The sequence below is a fragment of the Populus nigra genome, chromosome 3 (assembly GCF_951802175.1).
Source record: "Populus nigra chromosome 3, ddPopNigr1.1, whole genome shotgun sequence".
Lineage (NCBI taxonomy): Eukaryota > Viridiplantae > Streptophyta > Magnoliopsida > Malpighiales > Salicaceae > Populus > Populus nigra.
This window is the reverse complement of record NC_084854.1, coordinates 19,167,442-19,185,642: the sequence shown is the minus strand read 5'-3', so window position 1 is coordinate 19,185,642 and position 18,201 is coordinate 19,167,442. Positions and strand designations below refer to the sequence as shown.

At 29.9% G+C, this 18,201-nt stretch overlaps 1 protein-coding gene across 1 annotated transcript; it reads left to right on the top strand.

Moving 5' to 3' along the window:
* The first annotated feature begins 3,763 nt into the window (after positions 1–3,763).
* Positions 3,764–5,037, top strand: LOC133689279 (trihelix transcription factor GT-3b-like). Its single transcript, XM_062109086.1, has 2 exons — positions 3,764–4,160; positions 4,332–5,037. The coding sequence occupies exons 1-2, from the start codon at positions 3,879–3,881 to the stop codon at positions 4,872–4,874; spliced, it is 825 nt and encodes a 274-aa protein (XP_061965070.1). The 5' UTR covers positions 3,764–3,878; the 3' UTR covers positions 4,875–5,037.
* The last annotated feature ends 13,164 nt before the right edge of the window (positions 5,038–18,201 follow it).

Here is an 18,201-nt window from a genome sequence, read left to right as displayed (position 1 = left end):
TTTTTTCATTTCACTCTTATTTAATATTGGATTGGTTGAGAAATGAAATTTATGGTTTATTTTTTTCTATTTTCTATAGGGTTATTACAATTTCAAATAAATATTTTTTTAGGGTTATTGCTCGATTTTAAAAACATCTAATGATATAAAAAAATTACAAAAATAACAAAGGTATTAAACCTATTAAAGTTCATGATCCAGGTCGTAAAGTGACTGACGTTAATTTAATCTGACATCATCTTAATATAAAAAAATTATTATTTTAAATTTTTTTAAAAGTTATGTTATGTGTTTACTGGTAATCCAAATTATTTTTGGACCCATTAAATTGAATAATTTTATTTGAATCAACTCATACGCGGTTTAATTCAAAACTCGAGCTAGGCAAGGAGCCAAGTTGGTAATTTTTAAAATCAAACTGCTTAATTGGATTTAATAATATTTGCAAAAAAATTTCATATTTAATATTTTTAAATTTAAAAAAAAATAATCTAATTCACAGTGGACATGGAAAAATGCACCAATAGAAGCTACAATAAAAGAATACACGGGTCTTTTATTCTCTCTTTTTTTCAAATAAAAAGTCGTTCATTTTTCTTATAATAATGTTATCTTGCGTTCAATCTAAAGCAATATAACACACACACACACACACGCGCAATATAACACACACACACACACAAAATTATTTATCGTCTCTAAACTAATATTTGAAGAATCAACTTTTTAATCACTCAATAAACGAAAACTTTATTAAAATATTCTTGTGTGTTGCTGTTCAATCGTTAATTAAACTAGGGAACGCAGGATGTCGGCATCTGATCGTAAGTTCAATTAAATCTATGGCGGTGGTTCTCTTATTTTTATCTATCTCCATACGACGTGTCAAATTGCCGGGTCAAATATTGGGGCCACAGCTAGATCAGGCCCGTCACACGTGTGAACAAAGAAAAGTGGGTCCGCCCATTTTTTCTAGTAACCCTTCCTCGTGATCTTTGCATGTATGCCACGTGGAAAAAGATGGTTGGCGTCCACACGTGGGACATGACAGAAGACGCGTAGAAAATTTAAAAAAACAACGGCACACAGGTGCCCGGACCCCAGACAAGTTAGATGATTTCAATTCTCTCTGGTTTCTTAGAGTAAATTAATATTCAGTCTCTGGAGTTTTAGTTCAGTTATAATCTAGTCCTTAATCCTTGAATACCTATAAATATAGTCTCTTAATTAACTCTTGTTGACCATTATCCCCTAGAGATTCAATGGTTTTCCTCAATCAGTTTAGTTCATCAAATGGTAGATTTATGATTAATACTTTTATTTTTCAGTTTAAGTGCTTTTTAAAGTATATTTAAATCATAATAATGCTTCTTTTTTTTGTACTTTTTAATGATCTTAATATGCGTTCTCAAAATCATTAATAAAACATATAAAAACACTGCCAAAAAGCACTTCTAATCTGATGCAATGGTCTCTATATAATTAAACAAATGATTAGATTACAGGTTTTCAAAAATAAAAGACCAAGTTACAGTTTATTCATAAATAAGGGACTAAAGAAGAATTTACACATCTTCTTACGACTACCACTTCAGATTTCGAAATCCATGCAATGCAAAGGAAAGCAGCAAAAGGTTTTGGTTGCTTGTTTTTAAGGAAAGCAGCCACCACGTACAGTATCTCGGAAGCCTTTTCTTTCTGTCTCCTGCACACGTTTCATCAAGAAAGGACCAGAATGTTGACAATATCCTAATTTAAAACAACAAAGACAAAAACAAAAACAAAAACAAAAACAAAGCCAAGAAGAAATCTAAGATTGAGGTAAAAAAAAAAAAAAAAGTAATTATCTTTATGGGGAGATGACCAAGCGTGGATATCCTTTGCTTTTAGAGCAAGTTTACTCAAAGATAACAGCTAGCACTCCTAGATTAATATTAAAATATCAATACATCATCGAATTTTAGCGATATAGGAGTCTGTAACATGCACAAGTATAATAAACCTGCGTAGATCCATGACCATGTGTTAAAATAGTTGGTTATAATTAAGACAAAGAAGTACTTCTGAATGTCTTCAAAGCATATTTGTTAGACCGACTTGAGGACTAACTTGAAAAACAATCTAGGTTACGTAGTTAATCCGGTGAGTCTATCATATATTATATTAAAAATTAATTTAACATATTAAATTTAAACATATTTCAGTTTCAACATAACTTCTATATTAATTTTAATATATTTTAATCAATCCAAAAACCAAATAATAATTTTAAAACTTAGAAGCTGAAATTAAAAAATATAATTCAAATATTTAAAATACAAATCGCATTTAAAATCTCAAATATTCAAAATACCACAACCACAACCACAATTCATAATTTCTTTTAAAAGTACAAGTTTCTTCGTTTTTGAATAATAAAATTTGGCGGAAGGAATATATATATATATTGAGATCTTGAGTGCCTGAAAAAAAAAACTTATAATTAATCTTATAGAATTTAAATCAAATTTGATAAGATCATAAACCTGACCGGATCACATAAGTTTGGTTAAGTCAAACTAGTTTAACAATCCAGCTTAAATCAGACTTTTCATCCTTAATTCTTCAAATCAAATCAATTCATTGAGTCGGACCTGGTTAATCAACTATGCTTCAAAGTCCGGATATGCTCCTAGAATTGGTGGTTTCCAATGGGATCGAAGAAGGACAACATTCCTATTTATGAAAAATCATTATTTTAAAACTTAAATTAACCCACATATATATCAACCAGATGCTTGGAATACTCTAGGTCAAAATATAAAAAAAAAACTCATTGAATCCAATCAAGAATTTGGGTTAATCTAAGAACCAAGTTGACCTAAACCTAACCCGATCATCAAAACCAGGTCATCTACCCATTAACTTTTTTTTTGAGATTTTTTTTTATCAAGACAATATTGTTTTGATTTTTTTTTAAAATATTTTTTGGAGGGTCAAACTGTAACCCCGGCTTTATCTCAGATCGGGTTTTAATATTTTTTTTGATGAATTTATATGTTTAATATAATTCCCATTTTTATGAAATAGTCCCCCTAATTAAGAACCTTCAATAGAATTCCTCGTAAGTAAATTAATGGAAGTCTATGTATATATAAATTAATGGCCCCGCTGACCTTCAATATCTAACTAGAATTTCCTTCCTCCTAAATTAAACAACATTTCCTTTATTGCTATAGATAATATTGTTGCTTTCAAGGCTAAGTTTTATCTTATACATGTGAACATGATAATTAATTAATTATATATATTTATAGAACTTACTCAAAACTATAAACTATGTATATGGTTTTAATTCAAAATGAAAATAAAAGAAAAAACAAAAAGTAAAATAGCTGTTGCTTAAGGTGCAAGTTTGATATAAATGGCAATGGAGACTACAGCCCCCACCATCACATAGACTTCTATCGTAAGCCTGACGACACGTAAACGCAATGTGAACTTAATATTTATGGAACGCAGCCCAGCCCAGCCCAGCCCCACAAACCTCAAAAAGAAAATAATAATAAAAAATAATAAATAATAAAGGAATTTTTGATAAATCAGTTTCCGCGTAAGAAAGGAAAAAAAGCGAGATCATCAGTTCTGCTGTGTTTCGTTTTCTTTGACACCTAAGCACTTACAAAAGAAACGAAAAAGAAAAAAAAAAAGGAAAAAATCGTTATTTTCACACTTCCCTTCAGCGTTCACACCACCTTCTCATATATATCTTTCCTTCCCTTTCTCTCTCTATCTTTTTCTTTCTTTCTTTCTTTCTCTTCTTTGATCAAATCAATCCTTTCTTGTGGGTGTAAACTGATTTAGATTATTTTGTGTTTGCGTGTGTTTGTGTGGTTGTTATGGAGGGTCTTCACCACCACCTTCATCACCATCAGCAGCAAATACAGCAGCAGCATCACACCAGTGTAAACGTTGATACAAGTGATAGGTTTCCTCAATGGAGTATTCAAGAAACGAAAGAGTTCTTGATGATCCGTGCAGAACTGGATCCAACTTTCATGGAGAAAAAGAGAAACAAAGTTTTGTGGGAAGTTATCTCTAAGAATATGAAGGAAAAGGGTTATAATCGTAGCGCAGAGCAGTGCAAGTGCAAGTGGAAGAATCTTGTTACACGATACAAGGTAAGCCTATTTTTCTTAAAGAAGTTGAGAAATGGAAAAATCTAGCGAGATTACAAAATATATGTCTGTTGATCTGTTTTATTGAGTGATGAACAGTGCATGGAAAAAACAAAAACCCTATTAGCTATATATATATGGTGTTTGATAGATGTTTCTCATCTTGTTGCGTAGGGTTATGAGACGATAGAACCTGAGTCTATGAGGCACCAGTTTCCTTTCTATAATGAGTTGCAAGCGATTTTCACATCGAGGATGCAAAGAATGTTATGGGCTGACGCTGAAGGAGCGGCAAGTGGGTCGAAGAAGAAAGCAGCGCAGCTATCTTCTGACGAGGAGGAGGATAATGAAGAAATTAGCGAAGGAGAGAAGGGTAGCAGTAGAAAGAGGATAAAAAAGGGCAAGGCAGTTGGTGGAGCAAGTTGTAGTACTGGAAATAGTAATAGCTTGAGAGAGACTTTGGAAGATTTCATGAAGCAACAGATGCAAATGGAAATGCAATGGAGAGAAACATTTGAAGCAAGGGAAAATGAGAGAAGGATGAAGGAGATGGAGTGGAGACAAATTATGGAAGGAATAGAGAATGAGAGGACAACGATGGATAGAAGATGGAGAGAGATAGAAGAGCAAAGAAGGGTGAGAGAAGAAGCTAGGGCTGAGAAGAGGGATGCCCTTATCACAGCACTTCTAAACAAGCTTAGAAGAGAAGACATGTAGTGATCTCCTTTCTTTTAATGTTTTTGCTGTTTTAGAGAAGAAGGTGCTTACAGAGAGGTTTGTCCTGAAACTCTCATTTTGGGAATGTTAATTATGTTCTTTGATTAAACCTTTTATGTTATGATCATCTCCTTTTTGCCAACCGTGGCTAGAAAAGCTTCAATCTGGCTCTCCTTTTCATTATATTGCTTAATATTTTGCTCTTGTGATCTTAATGATGACGTTGTGTTATCATTGACCAGTGACTAAGTTTAAGCACATAATCTCAAAATCATCATGAACAAAGGTTCAAGCTTTAGGTAACATGGTGGGGAAAAGGAGCAAAATCTACATTCAACCATCCCACAAACTCTAAAAGTTATAGAGATAATGCTTGTGAAAGTAGGTAGTATATATCCTGTGCAACGCAATAAGCTCATCGTGCAGGTTGTTCTTAATGGTCCAATATTCTTGCTATGCACAAAACATGCAATATGTTGCAAAGGCTCTCAACCTCAAGAAGGTGTCGCAACGTTCACTTACATGCAATATTGATCATCTATGCACAAAACATCTCTGATTTTTAATGCTGAAAGGTGCAGCTCAATCCAAGTCATTAACTGTATGCCACTTTCCTAGAAGTAAAACCACTTGAAAAAGTTGTCAACAGCGTTTTGATGAAGCAGAAAAATTGGCCTTTTGTCCATTTCATTTGTACCTATATTTCTAATTGTTGGCTGCTAAGAAGTGGCCAGAATTGTATGTTGCAAAGGCACGCTGATCAATGTATTATATTTCTTGTTTCCAAAGATTGAACGAGGACTTTTTTTTTCCGAAAGTCAAAGAAATGTGTACGACTTATTTTCACTGGTAGAATAGTGACGCTGCCAGATCTAGCTTTAGAATTCTCATGAGCAAGAAATGAAAATATTGAATATCAATTTGTAACATCTGTACATCATCCCAATCAGTTGTTTTCATGTGGAAAAGCTGGTAGGATTGGTGAACGGACAAGATACATGTTCATGGCTTGTAGAGAAGATTTTTGGCAGGGAAACCGACTGGTTAAGCTTCATTCGTTTTCTCCATCAACGGTCAATCAGGACCATGAGAAAAAGTGCAAGTTCGAGACCCAGCCTCAGAGTTCATTATAATTTGATATGTTTGCCCTCTAATATATATCAAGTTTGTTATCTAATTAGAGCTACAACTTCACAACTATGCTGTTTCCTTGTCTAATTAATATGTATTTTTGTTTACCTTCCTTTTGTTCCTTAATGTTGATGTGATAGGGCTTAATTACAATATGGATGACATTAATTACATGTATTATTACTCTTCATTATTTCTTAAAATTGATTTCATTTTGTTTTTGATGTTTGAACTCGTGATATATAAAGGGGCACAAAGAAGGGGACACATTTAGATACAAATTCATTAACTTTTTATTTTTATTTTTTGAACTTGAGACAACATTAAACTTGTTTTAAGATTATATGTGATTTTGCTGCAATTAATTAAGGATGTTATATGATGTTAGAAGATTAATATAAAACTATTTTTGAAATCTCATTTAAAAATTTGAAAAAAATTTCTTTGACTAATTGATGAATTTATGCAAATCTTTTAAATTAAATTGGATATTTGATATATGATGTTATATATCACACCAATAATTAAGCCATTTGATTTAAGTAGAATACTATTTCATAGTTAAAGGACTATTACACTTTCATTATTGTTATAGACATTTTTATAAAAATTTTAAAAGTAAATAGACGTAATATAACTATTAGCATAGAAAAAACTATAAAATCCAAAATTGTCCGTGGAAAACAAAGAACAAATAACAACAAAACGTGACTTTGACATAAAATTTCATGGATTGAAGATCATGAAAAACAGGCATTTTTTGAATGGTCTAGGAAATAAATCATAATGTGCACGTACACACGTACACGCAATTGAATAGCACTCAACATGAATCTTATTTCTCTTTACAGGTTTTAGGCTAAATTATGATCTATAGTTTTCTAATATGTTGTGTATATATATCCCAAAAATTTGATAAAATTAGCACTCTTTTTTATCTCCATTCTTTCTATCTTCTCTTTAATAATTAAGATATATGATTTCAAATAATCATTTTAAAAGGATAAGTAGCAAATAAAAGAGCACATTTCCAAGTTCATTAGTTAGCATGGTGATGATGTTTCTAATCATTTAAGGAAACTAAAGTTATTTGATTCATTATTGATCAAAATTGTTTTTCAATATTTCTTTACATTTTCACCTAACTTTATCAATAATTAAAAAGAGATGGAGGTTCATTTTCACAGGTAGTTTTATAAACTAAACTAAAGATAACACTGGCTAACTTGGCTAGTTAGGATAATTCAAGTTATAAAGGAGTCTAAAAAAAGATATACCCTATATTTCAAGACTTTGAAAACCATGTGAAATGCATCATAATAGAGCAAGTGTGTATTAATAAACTTTGGAAATGATGTAATGGAATATTAAAAAAATAAAATATAGTGATCAAATATTAAAATAATTATACTATTATAAATGATGTTGCTCAATATAAAAGATGTTGGCTGAATAAGTATATAAAAAAAAGTTACTTGGAGAAACATGCCTAATTGGATATTTAAAAGATGTTGGCCCATTCAATGATCAAACTTTGATGAGGAGTGTGAAGAAGTTTAACAACTTATATCTATCACAACTCAAAAAGGAAAAACCATTTAAGATCGCTTCATTAAAAAGGCCAAAATAGGCTAACAAAACTATTTGTGAGGAAATAAAAGTGACCAAAATGACTAATGACATTAAATAATACTTATTCGATATTAAAAGACATATAGAGATATTATATAAATAACATGAAGGATAAATCAAAATTATAGGCAATCACACAATCCTAATGTTAAGCAAATAAAGAGGAAAAAATATTCTAAACGGCATGACTTATAAAGATATGATATTAATAGTTATATTATATTTAAAAATTAGATCCAAAAACCATTGAAAGCTTGTTGTATTTGCTTTTTGGAAATGAAGATAAAGGTGGATAAAGAATCATTTCATAAAGTGACAACATCATTATTGATCCCTAAACTAGAAGGACTTACTAAAAAGGAGAATTATAGCAAATCAGGCTTGATTAACTACGATAAAGGATAAAGTTGGTTAGTGATGTTGTTATAGGTAAAAGGTATATCGATCATGGTATGAATAAAGAACTATTATCTTAAGATCATGAAAATTCTCAATTTAAAGTATATAGATACCTTATTTATCATATAAATTTACATAAGAAGGAAGAATTGAGGGACAAAGCTAAACAACTTGGCACATAATGAAAGACTAAAACCTATAAGCCTAAAAGGCTTGTTTATAAAGGATGGCAAAAACATTATCCATAACAAAAGCCATCCGAACTTAATGATGATGATGATGATGAATTGACTAGTGATCATTAATATCATTTATACTTAGAAACAAAATGAAAATGAAGTCATCTAATCAAGACTTAATTAAAAAAAAAATACAACATCTAAACACGCATGAGAGAAAGGATGATGTTAAACTATACACTAAAAAAAAAATAGATTTTAAGATCATGAAATACTAGTTCTTTGTTCGATAATCAACAATAACAAACATTTATCAGATTACTAACCCGCGGTATTGATGATTGACCATTCATATAATTATTGTAAGACAAGATTGAGCCTAATATAACATAATAATAGGCTAACCATATTATGTAATGTTTGATTTCAATCTAAACACCATCTTCATCCACTTAGAAGATCATTTTAAATCCTAAACAAGTGAAGAGATAGATCTCTAAAGAAACTTTTAGAAAAGTGAACGAGGCTATAATAAATATGGTAAAGAGATTTGAATGACGTGATCAATCATAACCCGAGAAAGAAAATGTAATGATGAACCATATGATAAAGTCAAATATCGATCACACATGAAAATATGATAAAAGGGTCTAACGCATAAGGCTAACAACTAAAGAACTAGAGTAAAAAAAAGTAAGCAATGTAATAATAAAATAAACCATGCCACCTAAGAAATAGGATAAAAAACCCTCTATCAATCAAAGAGAACATAAAAGGAACATTCCTATTAAGATAATAGAGAAAGTTATCCTAATTAATGAAAAACATCAAGTTTATTACAAGCATTGTGATAGTTGAACAAAGTAACAATTTGCATCCTATACTAGAAGATGAAGATGTTGCTTGGTTTTAACTAGAAAAGGGATATAGTTCCCAACATTGCCTTGTTTGGTTTGATGGAAATTCTAAACAATTGAATTGCATGAAGAATTCTCAAGAGTTTTGATTATTTGCCAAAATATTGTTGCATTTTATTAAACTAATTCATGTAGTTTGTAGTGGTAACATTAAGCCATATTGAAATTGATTTCTTCCATATGTTTACATTGACATGGGAATCCTGAAGTGAAAGTCTTTCTTTCTAAATATCTAAAGGAAAAGATTGTTTTTTTTTGTCATAATTTTCTTTTGATATGGACCAAAAACTCCCTAGTCATGTTTTCTAGAGCATTGCTGATAAAATAATCTAAAGAAAGATGCCATTTTTATTATATATAAAAAAAAGTTTGGGGTTTTTTAGGAATTTTTAATTTTTTGGAACAAGATAGAGAGGTGAGTATCACTTGATAAATTGATAAGTTGATTATTAATTAACATTATAATTTTTGTATTCCTAGGCATCAAAATAAAACAAAAAAAAATAGTTGGCTGACATGTTGACATGTTAGAAAGTAATTCATGATCGAAATTTTAGAAGAGCAATGCTCAATTTTCTATGTCATTTATAGTCATTTTTAAAATTGATTTAAACATAAATTTCAAGTTGATATTCCTTTATTTATTTAATTTTTTTAAAAAATATGAGGATCATTGTTTATATAATAAATAATAAATAATCCATTCACTTGTCATTTCATTATAAATAGTAGGTATTCACTATTAGTTTTCAAGCAAGACAATATAAAAGACTAAAATCAACTATCAACTAGGAGATTAGGAATCATATTAGCAATCAATGATCAACTTTTATGAAGAACATGATTTATAGAATGACATGAACACATACAACTACCATACTTCATTTATTTCCATGTTTTCTTTCATTTATCGCTTTCTTGCATTTTAGTTTTCTTTACATCTTTTACAAATTTCTTTATCTTAATTCTTTACTTTGTGTTTTTACTTAGTTTGTAATTTTGACATTATCCTTTTCTTCTCTTAACATGTGCAGAATTTGCATGTGAGTATATGATTGAGTTATGAATTATCTAATTACCACCCAGCTAGCCTATTGAATTCCAAGAATAATCAAAAGATTTCTCAAAGTATAATTATTTAGGAGTAAACAGATGTTGTTATTGCAGGACATGCATGACATCCATGTGGAATCTTATTTTGATTTATTATCATATTGTTATTTGTTTTTATTTGAATTAAAAAACATATTCTAACTTTTAAGTAAAGTGAAACGTAGATTAAAATTAACACAAGGACATTTTTTTAATTAAATTTAATTCCACCTCAAGTAATTATTTGAACTCATTTCAAACTATAGAATGGTGTAAAGGAGTTCCATCAAACACTTGGTTCCCTCAGACTTACACGTATTAATTAACTTGCAATTCAAATTCATATAAAGGGTCCGCCGGGTATTTAATCTTGATCAATAATTAATTTGAGATTCAAATTCGTAAATCATTTTTGTTTTTTTTTTAATTTTATCTAACTAAGAGGAATTTCGATAGTTGAAAAGGCTACATTTTCTTTCAATATGTACTTCATTATAGTTGTCGTATCTTTAAATGGTTATATCTGAATTATTATTACCAGCTCATTTCTTACATTTGAAGGCAGATCAATTGTGTTCATACCTGTGACTGAGACAGCTAAGCATAAACATAACCGTGTTCTTCGTTTTTGTTTTTGCTTCTGCTTCTTTCTGGCAAACCGTGTTTCTAACTGAAGTTAAATTGCTTCTAATTTTCTCAACCGACATGTGGTATTTTATGCAAATTATTTAGTCCTAGAACTTGAAACTCATAGCTGCTATTTCAATCAGTTTTAGATTTGTAATGATTCAGTTGGGCCACGGCCAGAATTTTGTATGCTATGAATTATTATTTTATTTATTTTGATATTTAGACAATGATTCTCTTAGAAAAATATTTATTGACGAAATCATGAATGGTAACTAATCATTACAAAACTTATCATCGATGATTTTATTGTGTCGGCAATATAATCATCGATGGATTTATAAATGAAAAAAACACACTAAAAAAATATTTAACCAAATCATTCTATCAATAATTCCAATAGCGAGTATAGCATATCACTAATAGAAAAGATCGTTTGTAATTCCATCGATGATTTAATATTAGTAAAGACCAAACAAGTTAGTGATATACATATTGTCAGTGGCATTTCCTGTAATTTTTTTGAACTCTTTGGAACTTTCTAAGGAACTTAGTTCGTCGGTGATTATGTCTGCAATTGTTAGTAACAAAGTCCTGCATTTTTTGTCCAACCCTTTGGAACTCTTCGAAGAACTTAGTTCATCAATAATTTCATCCGTAATTTGTGTAATTTTTTTTTTAAAAATTAAAATAAATAAAACATGAAGGAATTAAAATAAATAAAACTAAAATAAAAAACTAAATATTTATAACTAATTTAAAGATTATCTGTTTCAATATAATTTATCTAGAGCATAAAAATTGAAGGGGGAGAAGGAGGCGGAGACAAATTTTCATCGGGACCAGGTGGGTAATAAGGTTAACCAAATGAACCACCAAGATTTAACAATAGCTCTACATATAATCACCTAAGTTTGGTCATCTCAGCACTAAACCGGGTCGTTCAAGCTTCAACTTGTTCTCGTACAATAAAAAACTTCACTCAATTCTCTCATACAAAACAACCAAAACCTTAACACCAATTCAACTCAATGCAGCAAATTCTCATTAACAACTCCAAAAATTTGCACAACACTATAACTAAAACAAATATTTCTCACTAACATAATTAAAACAATCTCTTCCAACACTATTTCAACTTAAACTCTAACTTGCATAAAATTTAAGATTTCCAATTCTTATCAATAATTCATAACATAAACAAAATTCAGAATATATTGTTATAGGAGCTAATTATTATATTGTATGGTGGAATATAGATATAACTAATGTTACTGCCTATCAACCAGTGCCTATCAACTAAACTCAACTACTTAATATCAGATTAATGTTATCTAAATTTAATCTTCTAAAAAAACTATAAGTTCCATAACATTAAAAAAGAAAAATGTTCCTTCAACAAACAATGAGACAAAAAAATAAGAAAGAAAAAGAGGCTTACTTGACATGAAGTCAAAGAGGAAAAATATTGTGTCAGGTGTTGAGGATGGAGGAAGAGAGGAAGATAATAAAAGGAAATATAGAGAAAAGAAGTTGATAGAGAGAGAAGAAAGGAAGAAGATGAAGAGAGAGGTTAAGATGGAGTAGAGAGAAGACAAAATGCAAAAGAAGAAAACAATGCTATAATGAAATAAAATTAGAGATTATGGTATTTTAATTGGGGCTTTTTATCGATGAAATTAACCAAAACAATTCAATATTTATTAGTTTATATGAGTTTATGAAACAAGTTATTTCAAAATATTAACATGTTAATATTGTACTTACTAGATAAAAGGTCTTAATTCGTCGCAGTTAAATAACACATAATTATGTGCATTTCTGAATTCAATTTTGTCAAATATCTTCTACTCACTGTATTTTTTTGGTAAAGGTCGTCTAAGATAAGAAAATATTGACAAGTTTTTACTTGAAGGCACTTTCTCATTGTCATCGTGTCTTGGAAAGCAGTTGATTCTCATTCTCAAGTGAGGCTCAAAATAATACGAGATAAATTTTAAGATCTCTTCAACAATATAAACCTCGTATATCGAAGCCTCAACATACACTTTGGTTTAATTTTTTTCTTTAGGTTGAACAAGTATCTGTATAGAATTAAATGAGCATTTTAAATTAAAAAAACAATAAAAATTTAAATAAGATGAATGTGTAACCCTTAACCTCTCGAATGGATACATATATCTATATTGGAAAGGTAATCAAACTTTTGCCTCAAACAGTAGATATGTGGATAAATGCTCAATTGAGTCGAAAAAAGATGGAGGAAATATCATCTCAATATAGATTGTCTTGAAGATATTTGTTTCAAGCTTCTTCATGTGTTGGATATACAACTTGTTAGAGTATATATATATATATATAATGATCTTAGTGAGTGCATCCAATTTCTTTTTTGGAAATAAATCCTAGTAAGCAAATGGAATGAGTTTTTCCATAAGCATGTAACAGTCATGACTCTTCATTCTATAAAATCTCTCATCCTTCAGAATCACCAATCTAGATATGTTCAAAGCTTATTTATCAGGAAAACACAGACTCTTAAGATATTAGTAGAAAAATAGTTATGCATTTTTGTCTAAAACGAAGCCAGCTTTGAGCTTTGCAACCCATGACCCATCATAAACTAACTTCATATTCTTACAGTGAAAAAACAAAGGTATATCTATCTTAGCCTTCAAATTATCCTTTATCTTCCCTTTCACATCCATTACCATGTTAAAAATATTTTCAAACAAATTCTTTTATATATTCATGACATCTAGATTATGGTGTAGGAGATTAGTCTTCCAATAAGAAAGCTTTTAAAAAATACTTCTTTTAATCCAATTGTAGATCACACCAAAACCAAGAAACTTCTATTTACTAGATTAAAAAATCAAACACAATACCCTCATACTACGATACCACATCACACAATTCTTTATTCGATGGTACCGGCAGTGCAACATCCATTTTAAATCTACCTACGAAGAATTCATTTATAGTCTTTCTGTACTTGTGATCAATTGAAAAGAGCCTTCAGTGGCAATAAAAAAAAAAGGCATTTTACTACCATTTATTAAGGTGAAGGCCTTAATATTTTTCATATAGTATGGACATGCTAATTTTTCATACATACTCTAACCAAAAACATCTCATATGCAGGAAAATCATTGACGGTCCACATCACAGTTTTGCTTACTTGATGTGGCGAATCTTCAAAAAAAATTAACCAGAATAGGGATATTGACAGACTGAGTGTTGTGGTGGCCAGATTTGTGATGATGAGAACTTGATTTATGAAAAAATATGGGGGGTGTTAAGTGTTGTTTTCTACTAAATAAAAAGAAAAAGAAAAAGAAATGGGGGAGAGGGGATTATTTGTCAAGTTATAACTTAAATATTACTGATGAATTTACTAACGAGTATTTGCAATGGGCATATTTCTTTGGTAATTCTGTTTGTAATAATGGCACATTATTTTTTTCATCCCTTGACTCTCAACTATAATTCCCTCGATATTCATTAATGAAATTTTTTTATTGGTGAATATCAAGAAAATAGTAAGGTAATATTTTGTTAGTAAAAAATCATTGTTATTTATCGACTAGTTTTATTTCCATTTGAATATGACACTTTTCTAGTGGCATCTTTGATGTTTGTTCATATTATGGCTATGGTTCTTTTACCGTTAACAATCTAGGGGTTAATTACAAGTGTGGTCCTTGTAGGGTGTTAGTTTGATTAATTAAGCCCCTTCATTATTAATTTTATGTATGACGTCCCCCTAATGTTTATCCCGTTTATAATTAAAACCCTCCATTTATTGAATTCTAAATTTTTAATTGATCTCATTTTGACTTAATCTTCATTTTCTATTATAATGAATTTGTTCTTAATTCAAAGAGTAAAAATGATTAGAACTGATTAAGATTTTGACACTATAATTCATTCCAGAATGATAAAAGAAAATCCTTACAAATTCAGAAATAAAAGAAGTAAAACCTGATTAAGTTCACAAATATAATTCCTTTTTACTTGAAGAAGAAAAAGAAGAAGCAAATCACGTTGAAAAGAAAGTAAAATGAGGAAGAAAATGTAAAAATCAAAACAAAAAATAAGTGAAAAAAAAACCTTGGTCAAACAAATAAAGCTTATTTATTAAAAGTTAACACTGGATAAATAGAAAATGAAAAAAAATACAAACGTAATTATATAAGAAGTAGGTTACTGACATGTTTTTAAAATTGAATTTTTTTTTTTTGCAAATTGTTTTTATAAAAACGAGGATAAAGCCAAATAATTCCCGGGGAATTTATCTAGTTTACAATATCTTGATAGTCTGACTGACCAAATTAATATGATTTAAAACAAAAAATAATAATTGAAAGAGTAGCTGATCCTTTGAGTTATTGGCAATGTTTTGCCTGAAAATGATATAGTTGTTCCAAGTTAATTATCCATGATAATTAAGATCAGTGACTAATTAATCAGCCAGCTATGCTTTAAGCTCAAAAATAGGTTCCTCGATTCCAACTAGCAACATGATTTTCTATGGTTTGCCCCACTTATTAACTAATTAATTAATTAATTATAAAATACTTTATTTTAGAGAATATTATTGAAGGCATAGCAAAAATTCGACACATCATATTCCCAGGAGTACTGTCGCTGGGACACCAAAGTAATAATTGCTCTCATTTATGAGTGTAGCAGTTGCGACACTGAGTGGTCTGAATTAATCTTCTTGTCCGAATGAGCATCACAAATAGAATAATCAATCAATCGATCTTTTATCTCCCCTCGCCTCGTTTTATAGTATAAGATATTTCATAGCTTCTTCTTGTTCTTCTACTTTATTTTATAAATAAGGACTGGCATGGTAATTAGTCTGTGGTACGTTGGGCGGTGGGCCTACAAATCGGAAGGTACCATTACAAGTGATGACAGCAAAGCAGGATCATGGTGGGTCCGAAGGAGAGGACTGTCCTTGTCTGTAATTATAGTCACGGCAAACAATAACTGATCCGCTGACTTTCTTTTTTAGCTCCACTTGTATTCAACATGGCGTTGGTCAAAAATTAATACCAGCACCATTCATTTTATTAGTGAGTATTTTACCCTGTCCTGCGGGAAAAAAATAGTAACAAAGTTTTTTCTTTTTTTCTTTTCTTTTTTTTAAAAAATGGAAATTGGAATGCTGCACGTTAAAAAAATAAAACACGACCTACCAAAACTGATCATAATATCTCGATCTAGAATTTTTTTATATTTATTTTTTAAGTAATTACATCAAGTAACTACTAAAATATTACTAGTTATTATTTAAATATTATAAGATTTCTTAGTGTGATTACAATAACAATCATTCTATTTAGTTTTTACTTGGATTTCGGTTAATTAATCTAAATTTAAAATTGAAAATAATTCAAAATATAAAATATTTAGTAAATAAATAATCAACCAATAAACTCTTTCATATTTTATAACTCACTTAATAGCTTATTTGTTGAAAAAATAATCACAATTTGACATCTTCACATTGCATGTTTTCTTGTTTTATAAGTTAATTAATTTGACCGGAATTTAATTATAAAACACGGCCAGAGACTCGAGAACCCATCAAGTTTGTTGTTAATTCGTCAAGAAAGCAGACTCACATAGACTTTCTTCTCTAGTTTCCTTTTATTTTATTTTTATTTATTTTTTTTCCACTCCTCACCTAGTCTATGTACCTTCGTCTTCCATTTTAATACTCAAAAAGTTATCGTCATTTTAATAAATGCATTCTCTCTAAAAGTACGGTCGACTGAGCTCAAATTAATTTCGTCGTACTTGTACTTGTTCAATTGGTCAAAGATGTAAATTATTTAAAATTTTACAAATTGCAAGATCTAGTCTTCAGTGTATCCTTTTTAATTTGAATTTGGGAAGTTCGTTTTGCAGATGGTATTTTTCAATTCTTATATCAAAATTTTAATTTGCTCGGCAGTCTTTGTTTCGTGGCTGCTATTTTGTACTTGACAAATAAGACAAGTCACGTTGTGAGTGTTTCACGTTGCCCCCCTCCCTCTATAAATTTTCTTGTTCCTATTTTGTACATGTATTAATTAATTATTTAAATCTATATATATATATATATATATAAAGTTTCATTTTTAATGCAACGGACGTGGACTTGGGTTTAAAAAAAAAACATTTCATTTAAGCATTTTATTTTCAAATATAAAATCCGGTGCTGTACGATGAAAATAAATACAATAAATTATTTTAAATAGTAATAAGAGAATAAAAGATATAATAATTTTTTAATTTTAATTTTTATCTCCGGCTCGGATCCGTGGAATTTAGGTGTTTTGTGGAGTTCGTTTAGTAGAGTTTGTGCTGTAGTTGTAAGTCATAACTCGAGATGGTTCTTGCGAGCTCCTCCACGGCTGCACTAGACAAGCCACTTAGGTTTATGTGTGGCCATGGATATATATATTTTTAGCCTACTTGAGTTGGGCTTTATCGGTGGGCTGGATACGTATCTATCTGGGCTCTTCTTAGACTTGGAGGGCCCTAATCTGTTTTATGTTGATTAATGAAATGAATTTTTTTTTTAATAAAGGTTTAAAAAAAAAAAACACTAAGTCATTCAATCATACTAAATTTCGAGAAAACATTGCTGGCCTCCTAAGATTTATCGCATTACATTTTCAAACTAGTTTTTAATTTATATAACAACGTTAAAAAAAAATAGTTTGATATAATTAAAAAATTATAATTATAATTGAATTAATGACTAAAAAACTCTCTTAGATGATAAATATTATAATTTTTTCATCAAACTAAAAACAAAAGCCACAGCCATCACCCTCATTCTTTTCTCGTCACGACTACCCAAGTGAATATTTTTTTTTTCAAAATTGCAGAAGAAAATTTATCAAAGAAAAAAAACATTAGAATTCAACCAAGTTGATGCTTCTAATTTCTTTACTTCCCCAGCAAAATCCTTCTTCCCCTTTTTCTATTCCCTTTTTTAACCACTTTATCCCCATTACAGAACCAGAGTCAAATGTAGCTTTATACAAGGCACTGCTGGCAACTCCTTCCACCAATTTATGCTGGAGCCCGTGAAAGTCCTTCTGCAATGAATGATTGAGAGCCCTCAAAAAGATGTAAACCCCAAACCAACTTATCAGTATATTTCCAAGAGTGTCATCTGATAGTGTGCTTTTTCAAAAGGTGACCAGATTGTTATCCTGCGCTTCGCCACGAGCTAGATTGATTTTTTTTGCAATGTAAAAAAACCAATGTTCAAATATTGTAAGTATATTTTAAAGAACGAAAAAAAAAATAATGGCTCAACATCATAGAAAAAGAATTGAA